The 17,592-nt window shown below is 47.5% G+C and overlaps 1 protein-coding gene across 1 annotated transcript in view; it reads right to left on the bottom strand.

Annotated features, from left to right (window-relative positions):
- PCP4 (Purkinje cell protein 4) overlaps positions 1-16,225 on the bottom strand; it is a 56,746-nt gene extending 40,521 nt beyond the window's left edge. The window contains exon 1 of the mRNA XM_029940631.1: positions 16,110-16,225. Coding sequence (XP_029796491.1) covers positions 16,110-16,118 — 9 coding nt within the window. The 5' untranslated portion in view covers positions 16,119-16,225. The remainder of the gene's footprint in view (positions 1-16,109) is intronic.
- Between the last annotated feature and the right edge of the window lie 1,367 nt (positions 16,226-17,592).

The raw sequence follows: 17,592 nt of genomic DNA, 5'->3' as shown, positions 1-17,592 counted from the left end.
CAGCCCTGCCACTTAGCAGCTGTGTGACCCTGTGCAGGTCACTTGACTTCTCTGGGCCTCAGTTTCTGCTTCTAAAAAGCTGGGGCAGCAACACACCTGCTTCATCAGGCCGTGAGAATTTCAGGGATGAAAATAGGCTCAGGGCATGGATCTGCTCCCTGAAAGGAATTAGATGGCAACAGAATGGGAAGTCAGGTCTCTAAAGAAGTCTGCTTCCTTCCTCTCTGCTTTGTTCAATTTGCAATAAGCTAAGGTACTAAAGGCATCATCTTGGCTTCTTCATCTGCTCTGTTTCTTCTCCACAAAGGATTAAATTAAATTAAATTAAATTAAGTTAAATTAAATTAAATTAAACCTATAGCTCCTATGGCTATCATGAGAATCTAAAGAGAGAATATTAGGATTTGTGATTTTTTTTTCATAAAGGATGTAGTCTCTACCTGTTAGCTAATATTAATTTCAGTCAAAGTTTCCTGGACCTCTAATCACAGTGTGGATGTGTTTTGTGCATTGATACAAATGAAAATTTGTATTTTTTCTAGAAAGAGAAGGGTGGGAGGGGAGTAGAGTGGTGACCGAAGGAAGCAGGGAGAACCCAGTGGCCCGGGGGCAGTGTGTGGGGGCTGACCCGTTGGCAGAGTCCCCACATGGCTGAAGTTGGAAAGGAAGCATGAGCCAATACCCAGCCCCCTCCATTGGCCCCACAGATCTGCAAGGTGCCAGAATGATCCGTGAAGGTGGAGGTCATCATCCACCTTCCACATCTGAACTGCACCCAGAGGAATGTTCCTTCTCTGCCCTCCTGACGTGGGGCCAGTTCCTTAGAACACCCTCAAGATACAGGTCATGGGGGTAAAGGGCAGTGCTTTCTACGGTGGCTGCTGTGATTGACACAAAAGGCAAGAGTAGGCTCTTAGACAAACACACAGGTGCCCAAGCACTCATGACTTCTCACAGCATACACGGAAGATACCAGATCCAAGCAGAGCAGAAAAAAACAGAAGAGATTAGCTTTCTCTCCCCATCCCGGAGCTACGGCCGGTCAGCCCAACGCCAAGAGAAAGAAGAAAGGTGCGGTGCTGCCAATAAAAGATAAATATAAAGGCAGAAACAGAGATATGCCTATAAACTAACTCAGTAAAGGACAAATCGACCTTTACACAGATGATGAGGGGGAAAAACCAATAAGGAGAGCCAGTTTTCTAGAACTAAATGAAACCTACGGCACACCAGCGTGAAGACACCAAGCCTGCCCATCCCTCCCATAGTCATGTTATTTTTAGGACACTTTTATATTTCAAAGGCCAGAGAAGCTGCCTTGAGTCCAGAAAAGCCACGTTCCCCCAGACTACAGAGGCCGCAGAGAAAGACCTCTTTACTTGGCTTTCAGCCATAACACCAGCATTTCATTCCTGCCTCCTTTCCCCAGTCCGGCTGGTAGAACTGAGTGCTGGGTATAATTGAATGAGGGCCAGAGCACGGCCAAATGGAATGCCACCATGGCCAGGAGAATCTTGTCCTTGTAACCCCTAAAGAGCCACCCATCCCGGATGCCAAATGGTCACTCACCACGGCCACATGGCTCTTGCTGGAAGCCATTTTCTGAACTCACTAAAGTCGAGAAAAACTCCTGGTGAGGTAAGGCAGGTTCACAAGGTGGGGGCCTCCCGCCATCAGATGGTGACTGATGTCCACCCCCCACTCAATTATTGTTATAACAAGGCGCCTTGTTGACTGGTATCAGGAGTGACCTGTCCCCTTATTCTGGCCCTAAAATGCTGATTGCACCTTGTGAAGGAACTTATAGGAATTTCTTCTTTTGTGTTTATGGGAGCAAATATTACGTTTCCTGAGAAACCTGTTTTACTTCCTAACTTCAGCCTTTGCTATGCTAAAAACATTGCCTTGTATTTGAATGCTGAAGAGACCTTCCTTCCCCATGTGATAAGCATCTAAGTCACCTACATCAATTACTATTGATAAAGATTATGCACGAGTCTTCTACCAATCTATGTTCTGGGAAATTTTTACATACCAAAGAATTTGTCATCAGAAATCATTGTCTAAAGCAATTGCCACTTCTGTGCTGGCCCCGTACATTTTTTCCATAAATAAAGCTGACCCTCGGTCAGTGCAGAGATGCCTGCCTGGTGAGCAGAAAAAAACCTGTGGCTCTCCCGCTCTCTCTCACCGACACTGTCCATCCTTCAGGGAGCCCTGGACCTGCTGGAGCCGGACTCCGGCCAACTCCCCCATGGTTGACCGGATCACGTTCTACTGCTGCGCTCATCATCCTCAGCAAGTGAACAAAACAGAAAAGAATGTAAGCCAAATCCACGGTTAACCTAGAGAAGCCAGTTAGGGTTTTTGTTTTGTTTTGTTTTGTTTTGTTTTGTTTCTGCACTAAGGCAGCAGGCTGTGTCTCTGCAAAGCATCAGCGTGACACCTTCTGTCACGACAAGTGGACGGGATGGTCATTCCAATCTGATGGATACACAGCCTGAGACCCTGAGAGAAAGGTTTAGTGACACGCCCTAGGATTTGCAGCCCCTAAGTGGAGGAGGATGGGGTTTGAAGGGAGGCATATGGTTGGGAAGTCTGCACACCGGCCGCTTCAACTGCCTGTGTAGAGGGGAAAATATTGCCTCCAAAGATGGGAGACTTGACTCTGATGGCTTCTTTGCCATCAACGGCACAGATATTTTGTGCCTCGTTCCGTCTGGTGGCAGAGCAGGAATCGTGCTTCCTGACTCTCCTAATTGTGGAAATCCACCACATCACACAAAACTCCATGTGTGAAAAGGCACGGACAGGTTCTGGGGACACTTTGCATGATTGTCGGGGACCCTGCGAGCCACCATGCGGTCGGTGTTCAGTCCACGCTGACACCTCACCCGCAGACACCTTTCCCACACCTGTGACAATGGGGCTTGCAGACGGCAGTGTAGGCAGCTCTGACTCTGTAATCTCCTCTGTCCAGGGGTCTTGATTTCCTTTTCACACATTTAACTAGTGTCATGGCCTCTTCCACGTGCACTCCTCCTACGGAGGCTAAAGCTGTGTCGTGCACTGACTCTGAGAGGAAGCACAGATACTAACCTAGCCCCCGGTACTCCCCAGTTCGCATCTCCCGGATGGAGGAGGGGGAGGGGGTGTTTCGAGGCTTCAGAGCTGGAGGCTTTCTTTTTTGGTAATAAAGAAGCAGCCTGCTTTTCCCCCCACTCCACTAAAACGAAAATAGCTTCAGAACACGTACAAGTCTGAGGTTGTATACTTCGGGAAGAAAGGGGACTGCTTTGTCATAAATCAGCTCTCGCGGCCCGGGGAGTGAACTGAAACAGATTAGTAGACCGGATGGAGATGTCCCGGGGTTTTTGATCAGCTGCACCCTGAGGGGGTGAAAATTCTAGCAACTCCCCGCTGGAAACAGAACGCGCACATACCGCCACCAGCACCACCAGCACCGCCTCCCAACAGCCTCACGCCCTGCCTCCTTCATGGTGGGTGTTCACTCCCTCTCTTATTTTTAAATTCCCATAAAATCCAGACCCACGTAATCTTCTGGGAAACAAACTCAGCTATAATTTAGGTCAAGGTCGCATTCCTGGGACAGGGCTGGTGGGAATGGCTGGCACTCAGGCCACCACACGGCTTCACACCTGCACATCCTGACTGAGGCTCCTGCCGGAATAAGAACCCTTTACTTCCCAAGCACGAAATCTTTCTTTAATTGAACAAGCCTCATGTCCCTTGACACGGACCCCCCCCCAGGAAAGAAGTCAGGAGCATAGGAGCAAGCTGGAAATGGTCATCTGAATCAACAACCCACACTTGGTGAAGACGGTTGGAATGGAATTTTTCACATTCAGGTCATCCTTTAGCATTTATATGGTCACAAAGCGTGTGCTTATTAATCACTTTTGTTACTCCCGCCTCACAGCAGACCTGCAGGGTCAGGTCAGAAATCATCTGATTTCTTATCCAAGCATGCTGTTAGGTGGGTTTCCTTACAGCCAGCCTCAGTGGTCCATCTCATTCAGAGGGAAGACCCTCAAGCCGATTGCATCTGTGGTCAGGCATGGCCATTCTGAAAACCTCCTCTTGGTGAGGGAAAAAACAAAAAAAAATTTATATATATATAGCCCCTGACATTGCAAAGGGATAACATATTTCATTAGCGTGCATGCCCCTTCTCTCCCCCTCTCTCCCCACCAAAAAGGAATCAGGCAGCCCCCAGCCTCGTCCAGGGCCAGCCTCATGGCCATGGACCCATGCAGTCACATAGGACTTCCAGCTCAGAAAGGCCCCAAGCTCTGTCATCACAGTCCTGAAAAATTTTTTGGAGTGTGATTATTTATTCTGAGAGAGAAAGAGAGAGAGAGAGATGAGCAAGAGAGGAGCAGAGAGAGAAGGGGAGACAGAATCCCAAGCAGGTTTTGCACTCTTAGCACAGAGCCCAGCACAGGGCTTGAACCCACAGACTGTGAGATCATGGCTTGAAACCGAGAGTCAGATGCTTAACAACTGAGCCACCCAGGAGCCCCCGGTCTAAAAATTCTTAATAACGTCTACCATGGAGCCCCACATTTCTTTCACTGGGCCTCAAGAAAGAGAGTTGAGGAGAGAGAGGGATGCAAAACCTGAGAGACTATTGAATACTGAAAACAGATGTGTCACTGCCCTGCCCCGCAGGCTCCCCCATTACTTTCCAGCGTTGCCTGAGCTACCATCCCCTCAAAAGAGGCTTCTCCGAAATTGGGGTGGGAGCAAACAATGATAGAGCTGCTTCTGGTCTTTACATCGCCTCATTCCTGAGAGGATCTGCTTGACTCTTCAGTCCCTTCTTCATCTAAAATACAAAAGGGACAGAGGAGCCAAAAGTGGGGTCCCCTGAGGGCACTGCTTGTAACCCTAAAGTTACAAGGCGCTGCCTTTACGATTGTGCAAAAATTCAAAATCCTCATCTGAAATTCAACTGTCAGGGAGCTCTCTCATGGATTTCAGCCAACCTGGCTTTCAGCAAGAACGCAGAAAAAAAAATTTTTTTTAAATGATGGCAGGGAAATTCACTAAACTGTGCCCCTGAAATGAATCTGTCTTAAAGATGGGAAGGATTAAATCTAGATGGAAAAATAACAATAAACATGCCCAAGGTATTTGGTGGAAGACTTGACAAATTGCTACCTCTATTTTAAGAAGTTATCTTCCAGAGGAGGTAAAATAGCCCACATGACTGAGGTATAGAATGTTGCCAGAAATAATATTTGCGATGTGGCACTGTATTATCTCTATATTTTGACAGGACTTATGCATATGTGAGAATGGAGTTATAAATATAGGGATGAGCCCATGCCTTGAACAAACTCCAAAGAGAAGAAATTACGCCACCAGGGGCTCTGAGGCATTAGGTGTGCAATGATCCTTCACTCTGGACAAACGCTGATCCTCGCACAGGAGGTAGGCTACAGGCATGTCTGAAGTCATTTCAGCATTGCTCACAGGTAGAACCTGGACCTTTTAAAATAAAATGGTATGCACAATTCTGAAAGTCTTCTTGACCATACACGAGTCCTCTTCTTCCAATGGACTAAACAGATTTTACTCACTTAGCACTTTTAAAGGGAGATGTCACAATTTAACAGAACCCAAATATTCACTGGGTATTTTCATCTTCCTAAGGGTAGGAAAATGTCTGACACATGTATAGCAATTTATATCAGGAGGTAAGAGGTAGAAATCAACTATAGCATCATCCTAGATACTTATCTGTTCATTGGACTTGAAGATTGCCACATCCCTATGTGGTTCTAAACTTCATGACTTTGAAGACTAACCATTAGCCACAGTGGTTGTTCCTTAATCAATATGTATGTAGATCCTCCTTCTGGAAGCGTGGACTCCACAGGGAAGGTTTATCTGAACACATCCTTCTCCTCCTTCCTAAGCCTCCACAATGGCTTTAGTCAGTGCTGCCTTGGCAATCAGTTTATGCAGTGAGTAGACCGTAGGCTAGTTAATTTTACGTGATTCTGTCCCCCTGGCTAGCCCCTCATCAACATCTCATTCATTCACCCAGCACAATGTACAGCATGCAATGGATTCCCCATCAACATAGGTTGAATGGCACGTACTGGGGAGTGGAAAAGTGTGGAAGACACAGCCTCTGTCCTTTTAAATTTCATAATCTAGAAGGTGGAAGGAAATGTGGTTGACCAAATATGTGATTACTGATGACACATGCAGTGGTTCTGACCATAGGAAGGGCTGCCATTTCCTGAAGAAAGGTTTTTTAAGATTTTTTTTTGAGGGGGGAGGGATTCAGAATGCCCTTTCTTACCCAGGACCATGGGGGGTAAGGCAAGGTGATGAAGGTGACTGGTGTAAAGTCAAAGTCAAGGAAACTTCCAGGTGAGGCAGAAAATGATTTTGTCAACAGAAATCTCCATGAGGGACTTTTCACAGCAGCAGTGTGCCAACATTTACCAATCTCTCCTTGTGTTATGGGCATGAGGGGCTGCGGGGAGGCTCAGAGTGCACACTTGAACCTCTAGAAATAAAGTGGAAGACCTGGGGGAGGAAATAATGACTTTGTTAAGATTTCTGTAGGGGCTCTTTTTTCACTGAAGACTAATGGGAAAAAAAATCCAGGACAATATTGTTTTTCATATATTTCATGTTCAAGGCCTAAATGGAATTGGGGCAGGTGTAAAAGAAATTGGGTTGTGTCCAGGGTATGACAGAAAATGAGAAATTTAATAGGATGGGAAATGTGTAAGTGAAGCCTATGCTGGCTTCTCCTCAAGAAGCTCTGTGGTTTTGAACAAAATTTGCCTTTGGGCACTCAGTTCCCTATTGGAAAATGACTCCTTTGAATGAAATGACATATATGGTCTCCTCTAATTCTCTGAATTCTAAGTAGGATCACAGAAATGACGGTATTTCTCTAGGTCAGTAGTTTTTAAGCAGGGTGACTACACCCCAGGAAAGGGCAGGGCCGCCATGTTCTGCTGCACAAGTCGTGCCCAGCACCACCCCAGGGGGCGCCACTGATGGACTGCAGCCAAGAATGGCATCTCTGGGGCCATAAGGTGCTTAATTCCCACCTGCATGGTGAAGAAAGCTTTAACATTTGTCTTTATATCTGCTTAGAATCGAAGGTCAAAAAGGAAGAAACTAGGTTTTTATCAATAGCTCCTCTCAGGATTGGCACCCACATTGTCACTTGGTGAACAGTGAAGAACGAGAGTCCCATGACTCTTGGCTTGCTCTCAAAATACCACCACGTGCAGCACTGCAGCTCCTTGAGCTCCGGGAGGAGGATTTATAGATTATGTAATCTACCTTTCACTGAACTAATCTCCCCATTGAGTAGTAAATGACTTTTAACAAGTCTCACATAGGGGCACGTGGGTCACTCAGTCAGTTAAGTATCCGACTCTTCGTCTCTACTCAGGTCATGATGTCACATTTTGTGAGATTGAGCCCCGCATCAGACTCTACACTAACAGTGTGGAGTCTGCTGGGGATTCTCTCTGCCCCTCTCCTGCTCGGGCTCACGTGCTCTCTCTCTCTCTCAAAATAAATAAGTAAACTTAAAAAACTGCTTTTAAAAAAGATGTTGCATAGTCAAACTCCACAACACGGATGAACCTGGAGGGACTTATGCTGAGTATAATCAGCCAGGCACAAAAGGAGAGATCCTGTGTGGTTCCACATCTGTAAGATCCCTAGAGGAGTCAGATGCATAGACACAGGAAGTAGAAAAGTGGCCACCGAGGAGAAGGGGGTAGGAGAGGGGACGTGCTGTTGAATAGGAATGGAATTTCAGTTTTACAAGATGAAACAGTTCTGGAGGTCTATTTTATAATAAAAAAAAACACACTACTGAATTATACACTTAAAATGGGTAAGGTGGTAAATTTTATGACATGTATTTTTTTACCCCCATAAAGTTCCTGCATAAAATTTCACAGATTGAAAAGAATATTAACATTGTCAGCAAAGCAAGAAGGAAACAATGGAAATGTGAACTAATCTTGCTATATTAATTCTAGAATATCTTCATGAGCGCCAACCATCACTTCTATGCTCCCCACTATACCACCAACGCTGCTCGGCCAACCAGCACTTCTAAACCACAGCCATCAAGTTAGGCTCAAAAAGAAGCACCGTAACCGTTGCCAAATTCATGGCTTTGGGGGATCTCTCAGTATATCAGACAGGTGTCAGGAAATGTGAAAAAGAAAAGCCCAGGTATACTTTGCCATTTGGCCAGGCTCAGGGAAAGAAAAGTGCGATTTTTTCTAATAATTCCTAATGAAAGAGTGATGTTACTTAATACGGAAACTATATATACAAGAATCTTCCATTTAAAAACAGGTAGGAGGAGCCTGGCTAGCTCAGTTGGTAGTGCATACAACTCTTTTTTTTAAAAGAATTTGTTAATTAATTAATTAATTTCTTAATGTTTATTTTTGAGAGAGAGAGAGAGAGAGAGAGACAGCTTGAGCAGGGGAGGGGCAGAGAGAGAGGAAGACACAGAATCCAAAGCAGACTCCAGGCTCTGAGCCCAATGTGGGGCTTGAACCCATGAACTCTGAGATCATGACCTGACCCAATGTCAGCCGCTTAATCTACTGAGCCCCCCGGGCGCCCGCACATTCCCCTTTTTACAGGGCCCTCAGTCATACTGAATTAGGGCCCATCCTAGGGACCTCACTGGAACTTGATTACCTCTACCCCCGGTACTGCATACAACCCGTGATCTTGGAGTTGTAAGTTTGAGCCCCACGTTGGGTATAGAGATTACTTAAAACTTAAAAATCTTTCGGAAATGTTTAAAAATAATAATAACAGGCATAATTTCTTAATTTTTAAATAGTGGGACTTAGCACTTGATGGACATAAAAGTATATTAACTAAAGAAGAAGATCTTGGGGAAAAAAGAGAGAACACATTTCCTTGTCCCATTTTAACTGTTTTGTTTTGGGAGAGACAAAAGTTGATGAGTATTGTTAACCTGCAGGGTCCTCTTTCCAGGCGTTGCATAAAATTAAAATACCTAATCCCTTTGTTAGAACCTTAGCCAAGCCACAGGTGGGGCGTTATAAGGACAGATAACCATTTCTTTTGTCACGACACTCCTCCAGTTTTGGATTTTGATGGCAGGAAAAGCATAATCTCCAGCCAAGCCGGGTCCAACCTCAGCTATCAAATAGCTATCAAATAGTCTTAAACAAATATTTAAAAACTAACACTCCAAAGCCATTCCAGACCATTGAGTGAAGGATTGAGGTATGGACGACCTGAGATATTTCCTTCTTGGTAAAGCCCATGATGATCCTCAAAATGGGGAAGAGGATTCTCCCACTCTCTATTCTAGTTTCCCCTGTGGTATGAAAATCGCCTCACTGCGATAATTCTATCAATCCACACTTTTTGGCTCCTTTCCCCTTAGATGTTCTGCAAGGGAGTTTTCAATTTGTGGATAATTACCTACCTGCTTTATGATTCTAATTTGTCTTCTTTTTATTTATAAGGTGGCAGTTTAAGAGTAAAATATAAAATAATGACATTTAGTGGGTGATTAATTTTTCCACCGGCAACGTTATAAACGTGGCCAGGCATTTCCCTTTCACAAGTGGAATGAGAAGCAATTCAATGAGATTCTGCCGCATAGATTTCGGGCTATTTGCAAGACAGAAAACAATATTCAAGCAGATTGATGCCTGAACTTACACGGAATTGTTCCGGAAATGGATGCCAGATTTATAGGTCTGGGCCACTGGTGGGTGTGGCAGGCTTGTCTGGCTTATAGCACAAAACAGTTATCTGTAAAACATTCTCGTATCCATTCCCGAAAGGCACCTGTACCTCTCATTACTTATACCTCACTTCATTCCAAAGGTGGACGAAGAATGGTAAACAGCTGATACCTCGGGATGACAGGAAGATAGAGGCACAGCCTGTGGGACAGCTCTGTGCCTAACTTCCCAGGGAAGACACGGAAATCCATCTCCTTTTGCGTAGGAATGGTCACATCTTCCTATTTCACATATAAATCAATATAAAATATTTAAATATGCAGCTAGAATTAAAACACTTGGATAATTAATAGAAATATCAATGGCTGATTTTAAATAAGAATTAAAATATTCGAATATGCGATGTGCTTCCTGGACACAAAGTGTATTTTGCCTTCAGCAGTGTGCCAGGATCCGTAGTCTGGACGACCGTGATTCGGCATGAATCTTCGTAAAGATCTGCTCGGGCTCTCTCTTATCCCCCTGTAAGCACAGCCAAATTGGTTTTCTATTTCAATACTGCCAACAGCTTTGCAGGGCATTCACAGGCTCTGCTTCTCTGGCTGAAGCTCCTTTTGTTTGAATTTCATAGAGCTTATTGGAAGTGAAAAGGTCCCAGTGGAGACGACCCCCAGCTAGCTATAGGATATTAGAATTCTCTGTCCCTCCCTCAGCGTCCCTGTTTTCCTTGACATTTTTCCAAATGTCAAGAGTTCTTTTTGTCCAGACTCTCTCCAGTTGCCCTCATTGTTCTGCCTGCTGTAAATGCATTTATTTTGTATATATGACAATGTATCCACTTCCAACTTAAGAGGATTTCAATGGCAAACCCAGCTTTCAAACCAAGGGTAAAAAACAAAAGATAGAAAGAACTCTTCTTCTCCAAACCTATCAGGACCACAAATCTCAACATTTAGAAAAGAGGGTGTCTGGTCTGTTGGTCACATTAACTGATAAACCCATATCCCGAAATACATTCATTAATCGAATAAGGGAACGTTACCAAGTGCGAGACCAGGAACCTGGTCTTGTGAACCATGTCAAACGGTTCTGGTCCCCAGGAAGTTCACAGACTGGGTGGGATAATGCTGATAAATAAAAGGCAACCACAATACTTGCTATGGTCTGGGTGTTTGTTTTCTTCAAAACTCATGTGCTGAAATCCTAACCCCCAAGGCGAAGGCACGATGAGGTGGGGTCTTTGAGAGGTGATCAGGTCATGAGTGGGAATGAGACTTATGCCTCATGAAAAGAAACCCCAGGGAGCTCCCTGTCCCCTCTTCCACCAAGTGAGGACACAGAAAAGAGATGGCTACCTAGGAACCAAGAAGAGGGTTGTCACCGACCATGCTGCTCCCTGATCTTGGACTCCCAGCCTTCAGGGCGGTGAGCAATAAATTTCTGTGCTGTATAAGCCTTTCACTCTATGATAGGAGCAGCCAGAACAGACCAAGACAACACCAGGATGAGCGTTAATGCTGTGTTTTATAAAGCTACCAGCCAAATATCACATAAATCTATGCATATGCATCCCCTCAAGTCCTTCTTTCCCCCCAGTGAGAACCCATTTCTAGAAAACCATTCTAAATTAATGAAAAGCCCCGGCTTGGGCTCGGGATATTGTTCAGGTGTTCAAATAGTACAGGGCACACAGTTCACTGAGACAGAAGTGTGAATGCCTTCCACCTATAACAACACCTCTAATGAAGCACAGAGGCAGAAATTATAATTTTTTAAAAATGCAGAGAACGTATTCATCAGAAATTCAAGGCACTTTCCATGACAAAACCCCATATTTCCTTTTCATCTTGATCACACTATTCAACTAAATGCTTAATAAAATCAGTTGTGAGTCATTGACTCAATTTTTCTTTCCCCCAAAAAAGAAAAAATACATCTTGCATCCTGTCATTCTTAGAATTCAAAAGAGAAAAACAGTGAGACTTCTTAACCACACACCATTCGATGACAAGATGCAGGGTCGGGGAAACAGAGTCTATGGCAATCCATGACAACCAGCAGCCCAGCAAACACATTCCCAGGCTGAACTGTGACCTCTTCCCATCGCAGGAAAGTTGAATTTGGAACCCAAGTTGGAAGCGGGGTCTTCTAGACCCACCGTCCCCAGTGAGAGGAGAGAGAGTGCTATCTCAGAGTGATCCAGAAAAACCACGTGCATCCTGCTGGATCGTCCTGTGTCTCTGCCACTGGGACATCCCCAAAAGAGGTTAAAACTATAGAAGAAATAGAACTGTCATTTGGCCTGCCGTTTCCAGGCCTTTGGGGCCAGTTGTAAAATCCACATTTTACACAGTTCCGCTCAGAACCTGTGTGTAACTGGTCTACCCCCCACAGTGGTCTGGAAGCCTGCTCCTCTGTCCACCTGCGTCTGCGCCATTTACCGTGACATCATAAGACACACACACGATGACAATTTTCATTTTCGTGATGTTTCCTACTATTTATCTTAGCAGTGGATTATCACGACGGCTACCTAGTAAGCCCCAAGCGATGGTTTCTTTAGAAAAAAAAATAATCTTTTCCTTTCTATGCCCCCACGTCAAGATTTAAGTGGGCAGACCCTCCCCTTGCAGATCCCTCTCCAGCGTGGTTCACTCTTCTCTTCTTTCTTTAGAGATTTAACGTGTAGGCAGTGGCTCCTGATTCTGTGCTAATGACGGGCATGTGGGTCTAAAGATTTGCCCTTAAATGTCCTCAGCGTGCTCCCTCCATGCCTCTGACAGCCCCTGTCCTTTTGTGGGCAACGTCTGGAGGGAAGAAAGACTCAGAACCCTGGCGCCGAGCTGCAACACCCCATCCAAGCCGATGCAAGGAAAGAGTGGTGACGTTTAGGAGGATGTTTTCCCAAAGGGGTCTTAGGTCTAATTAATAGCTGTCAACTGATACATTATGCAACAGAACCCCCCCACTCCGTCAAAAATAGGGTGAGGGTGGGTGTCATTTTTAAGACTGATTCTCCAAATGTATGCCTTCATTGCATGAAAAGCTTGCTCCTGGATCTCCTAAATAAGTGCTTTTGAAAAGCAACTTAAGGGGCACCTGGGTGGCTCAGTCGGTTAAGCATCCAACTTTGGCTCAGGTCATAATCTCTTGGTTTGTGGGTTTGAGCCCCGCATCAGGCTCTGTGTTGACAGCTCAGAGCCTGGAGCCTACTTTGGATTCTGTGTGTGTGTGTGTGTGTGTGTGTGTGTGTGTGTGTCTCTGCCCCCTGCTCGCTCTCTCTCTCTCTCTCTCTCTCTCCCTCTCTGTCTCAAAAATACATAAAAATTTTAAAAACTTGAAAAGCAACTTAAAAACGCACATTTGGATGAGAAAATGGGACTGACCGTTAGTGTTCAAGGGACCCATATTTGGTCAACAAAGGAAAACTCTTTCTCCCCCTGTGTAGGGGTCCAGTCAGAGAGAGAGGAGAATGACTTTGTAAACTTTGCCCTTGGTGGTTAGGATTTTTGATCCAGTTAATACACCTTAACCTGCATTTCGATTCCTGCTAAATTACCTCCAGGCCCATCTGACATACTTTAATACTGAAATGCCAATTAGACACCCCCACAGACCTCCTCCACTCTCTCGGTGCCCTAAATTTGGACTCGACTCCCCTTGCTACACTGGAGCTGCTCTCCTCCATCTCTCGTTCCCCCACCAAGCATTGCCATAGGGGATAGAGAAGATGCTGGGTCATGGAGTCATCCAGCTGACAGCCGGCTCCAGGCTCTGTCCCCAAGTCCCCACCTCTCACCGTCTTCCCCCTCAAGGAGAAGACCTGGAGAGGAAAGGCCCATCCAGGAAGCACTTGGCCCTTTGGAGGCCTCTCGGGCCAGCGCAGCCCCTGCACGGCCCAGTGGGGCCGCTGTGAGCTCGGGGATTTCCACAGTGGGCACCAAGCCCTGGCAGCTGGAGCAGCCACTCTTAGCCCACCAGGCTCCAGCAAATCCCAAAGTCAGAGGAAAGTCTGACAAAATCCATGGCTTCGGCCCTCTGAGGCAATTAGTCACATGAGTAAGTAAACGGTCACCTGAAATCAATCCCGGCCTGAGACCCGTTGAAACAACAAGCCACACGGAATTCATCCGACCAGGGAAAAGCTTCGGGCTGGGGGGACATTCAGTTCTCTACCCAGAAAGAAGCATCTGTTCGACTTTATTAAATGTTTTAAGCAGATTTAAGTTTTAGTGAAAAGACCAATCCCCACTCTCTGAGGGACACACACCCCGCAGACTCGGGGATCAGACAGAGAGCTGGTCACCCAGCTGGTGGCCAGAGGACCAGGGCTGCACATAACAGAGGGGGGACGAGGTGCAAGAGGCACCTAAGGGAGAAACGCAGAAGGAGCTGGAAGGGGTGTTGTGGGAGCACAGGGGAGCAAAGGGGCCAGATGTGTCCCTCGCGGGGTTTTATGACACTGAAGGAAGCCCCTGCAGTGGGCCGCTAAGTTGGTGGATGGAATGAGGTGGGGGCGGGGCGCAGCCGCAAAGCTGCCCTAATTTTATGTTCGGTAGAAATAAGGCTGTGACCCTAATCATGGGCTGAGCTGTGGGACGTTGGCTCTCTCCCTGGGGACCCACAGGAAGGTAATCACCACTGAGCCGAGGCATTCGGGAAGGCTCGTGTGCACGATGCCCAGCATCAGCCTCAACGGAAGATGGGGTGACGGCCCAAGGGGCCCCAGCGGGAACACCACGACCTCAGAAGAGCCCGAGTAGCTAACTATCGAAGAAGGCCCCCCAGTGCTGTTTTGTTTTCTGGCTCCTCCCCTGGGAAACCCACTCCCCACGGCCAGCCATGGCTTCTGGTCATGAGCACAGAGACGGACACAGGGTAGAAGCTTCCGAAGTCTCGTGGAGTCCACTGGGAGTTTGCAGGGCATGCAGGCCTGGGCCAGGTCCCGGCCTCCTCTTCCTCACCCCCCACCCTCCTCCTGCTCCTTCGGGGGCTCCCAGTGCTCAGAGAACACCCTGTGCGCAGAGATCCACCCGGCGGCTGGCTGCCCAGCAATATGGCCAAAGTCCTGCCCTTCACTAGCCGCCGACTTTGAGCCAGCTGACCTTGAACTTCTCTGTGTCTCAGTTTCCTCATCCGTCAATTGGGAATAAATACTAGCACCTACCTCACAGGATTTGAGGAGGCAAATAAGGTAACACAAGTGAGCGCTAGACACCAAGCTGGGGGTTGAGGAAACAGGCAAAAGTGAGGTGCACTGGCGTTACTGGAGCGCCCCCAGCTTCATCTGGGGCTGAGGGGCTTGCAGCCCCCCCCCCGTCTTCCTCCACACTTGCCCCCTTCCTCAGTCGAGCGCTTGGCTCCGTCCCAAACCCCATTCCTAAACCGTCTATGCCTTGCCTCCTCCATCTTCCTGTCATGTGTATGTCAAAAGTCACCCATCGGAGAGACAAACGCAGTGAAGACGCATCTTATTTCTGAAGTCGTTAATTTTACTCTAGACTTCCCAAAAAAGGATCACCCATCTGTCAAAAAGAAAATAAAAAGACAGAGAAGATAAAAGGTCTTTAAAAGTAATTACTGGAGTGCTGACCAGAAGGAAATGAAAATGGACTTGTCTCCGTCACTAAGCTGAATTAGGTGGTTTGTACAACCCCAAACCTGCCTCATTCAAAAGAAAGAAAGAGAACATGGTCTTTTTAAAATAAAGTGAGCTATCCGTTTGCCCCCAACAAAATCCCTTCGACATAAACATATTCAGAGAAGGGACTTGTAACCGAAGACCGCAGCTGCTCTTGGGTCAAAGTCTCTCGGGTCCTGGAGCCCCGTCCCTACACGCACAGATTTTTCATGCTTCCAGCGATCAGCCTCCTTCTCGGGTGCTCTGCCCAACTGCAGATGTAGTTTGCACGGCCCAGCCGGTCAGTCCTTCCCCCGGTCTCTCCCAGGGCTGGCTGTCACCAACCGGCCCGCCTGCCACTCTCCTGAAACCTCTCCTCCAAGCAAACACGTGAGGACGGGCGGGAAGCCGAGCAAACCTCCGGAGAGGCTGAGACCATCGGCCTCCTCTCCCGAGGCGTCCAGCCCAAAGCACTTCCCAAAGTCACGATTCAATCAGAAGCAAACAATTCACCCCTTTTCTCTGAAGGTGAATTTTGAAAAGTTGCAAACTTAACCAACCTGGCTGCCCCTGCGGTGCGAACCAAGGCAGCAGCCGTGGGGCTGAGCTACTGGCTCTTCTCCCCCCCCCCCCCGCCCCCTCGGAGACCCCTCCGTCTGCGGGACCAGCTGTGGCCGGCTCGCCGCTGGCCCCGGGCCAGGCCGTCCAGGGCGAGGGCCACTCACCTCGCTCATGCTGCTGGAACGCGGCGGCCGCGGGGTCCTGCGCTCGGCACCGTGCTCTGCACCCGGAACGCTGCTCGGGGGTCGCTCTTCCACCGGTCCTGGCTTTTCTCTTAAAAAGGGCTGCCCGGTGGCATCATGCCTCCCGCAAGCCAATGAGATTCCTTCACCTGTCTGCTCGCCGTGCGGGCATCCGAGAGCGCACGGGGCCACCTAGTGGAGCCAGGCGAGAAGTGAGCGGGTCTCGGCTCCTAATTTCTGCCACGGGTGAAAGAAAGAGCTGCTGGGTTTTTTTTTTTTTTTAATTTAACAGTTTATTGTCAAATTGGTTTCCATATAACACCCAGTGCTTCTTCCCCACAAGTGCCCCCCACCATGACCATCACCCCCTCCCTCCCTCCCCCTCCCCCTTCAGTCCGTGGTTTGTTTTCAGTATTCAATAGTCTCTCATGGTTTGTGTCCCTCACTCTCCCTGGATACCATACGTTTGCACTCACAGGTCTAATAGGAGAAACCTAAGGGACCTAAGGGAGAGGAAGGGGGGGAAGAGAGCTGGATTTTTTTTTTAAGGTCAAAGTCAGAGGTACAGAGATCATCACTGGTTTGCCATTGTTTACTAATTCAAGGGTACAGGATTGAGATTCGTGGAAAATACGTTTTCGATGTCAGTGAAAAGAACGTTTGTTTCTGCGAGGAAGGGCAGTTCTGGGAACACCAGCCCGCGGCTCGCTCTCTAACCCCTTGTTGTCCCAGGAGCCTCTGCTTCCCCTCTTCTCTGTGGCACAGATCCCAGACTTCCAGGGGAACATGTTCCAAATCTCCCAGGCTGCCTGTATACCTCCTCCCTTCGCAAGAGGTAATGGCAGCATCGGGACATCAATGTGGAGAGTGAGGCGGTGGCAAGAGAAGACGTCTCCAGCCTTATCTGTGTTGTCATAACTTCACCAACGTCCGGAGGGAGATGCGGGCTGGACGCTGGAATGTGCTAAAGATTTCACCACTGCAGCCGGTCCAGCCTCTCTGTAAAGAGGGTCAGCCCTTCTGCCTGGACTTGTGGAATCCTGAAGAGGCTTCACGGCACCCAAGTGAAGCCTTGACTTTCACAACCGGGGCTATGGCCAATGCAGGCAATGAGGTACGTGCCCCTCCCTGTCTCCTTGGCCCAAGACTGGTCAGGACACCCTCCTGCAACTTGTCAGCTCCAGCTCGGCCCCAGGGTTCTAGCGGGGTTCTCGGACTGTGATGCCCGTCATGGCAGATACTCCAAATGATGACTAGTAACTCTTCAAAGAGACACAAGCATATCCAAGTGACAGCTACCGTGTGGGTAAATACACGAGAAACTGGTAGTTATTAGAGTCCTCAGATGCCCCCCGGGGACCTCACCTGTCACCTGACATGGGGAGACTCTGTCAGTAGCTGTATTATGAACTAACACTAAGCTCGGGCCCACCTCTGATTCCCTCCATTGGCTTCTATCTGGCCA

The sequence above is a fragment of the Suricata suricatta genome, chromosome 5 (assembly GCF_006229205.1).
Source record: "Suricata suricatta isolate VVHF042 chromosome 5, meerkat_22Aug2017_6uvM2_HiC, whole genome shotgun sequence".
Taxonomy (NCBI): domain Eukaryota; kingdom Metazoa; phylum Chordata; class Mammalia; order Carnivora; family Herpestidae; genus Suricata; species Suricata suricatta.
This window is presented reverse-complemented; position numbering and strand designations above follow the sequence as displayed.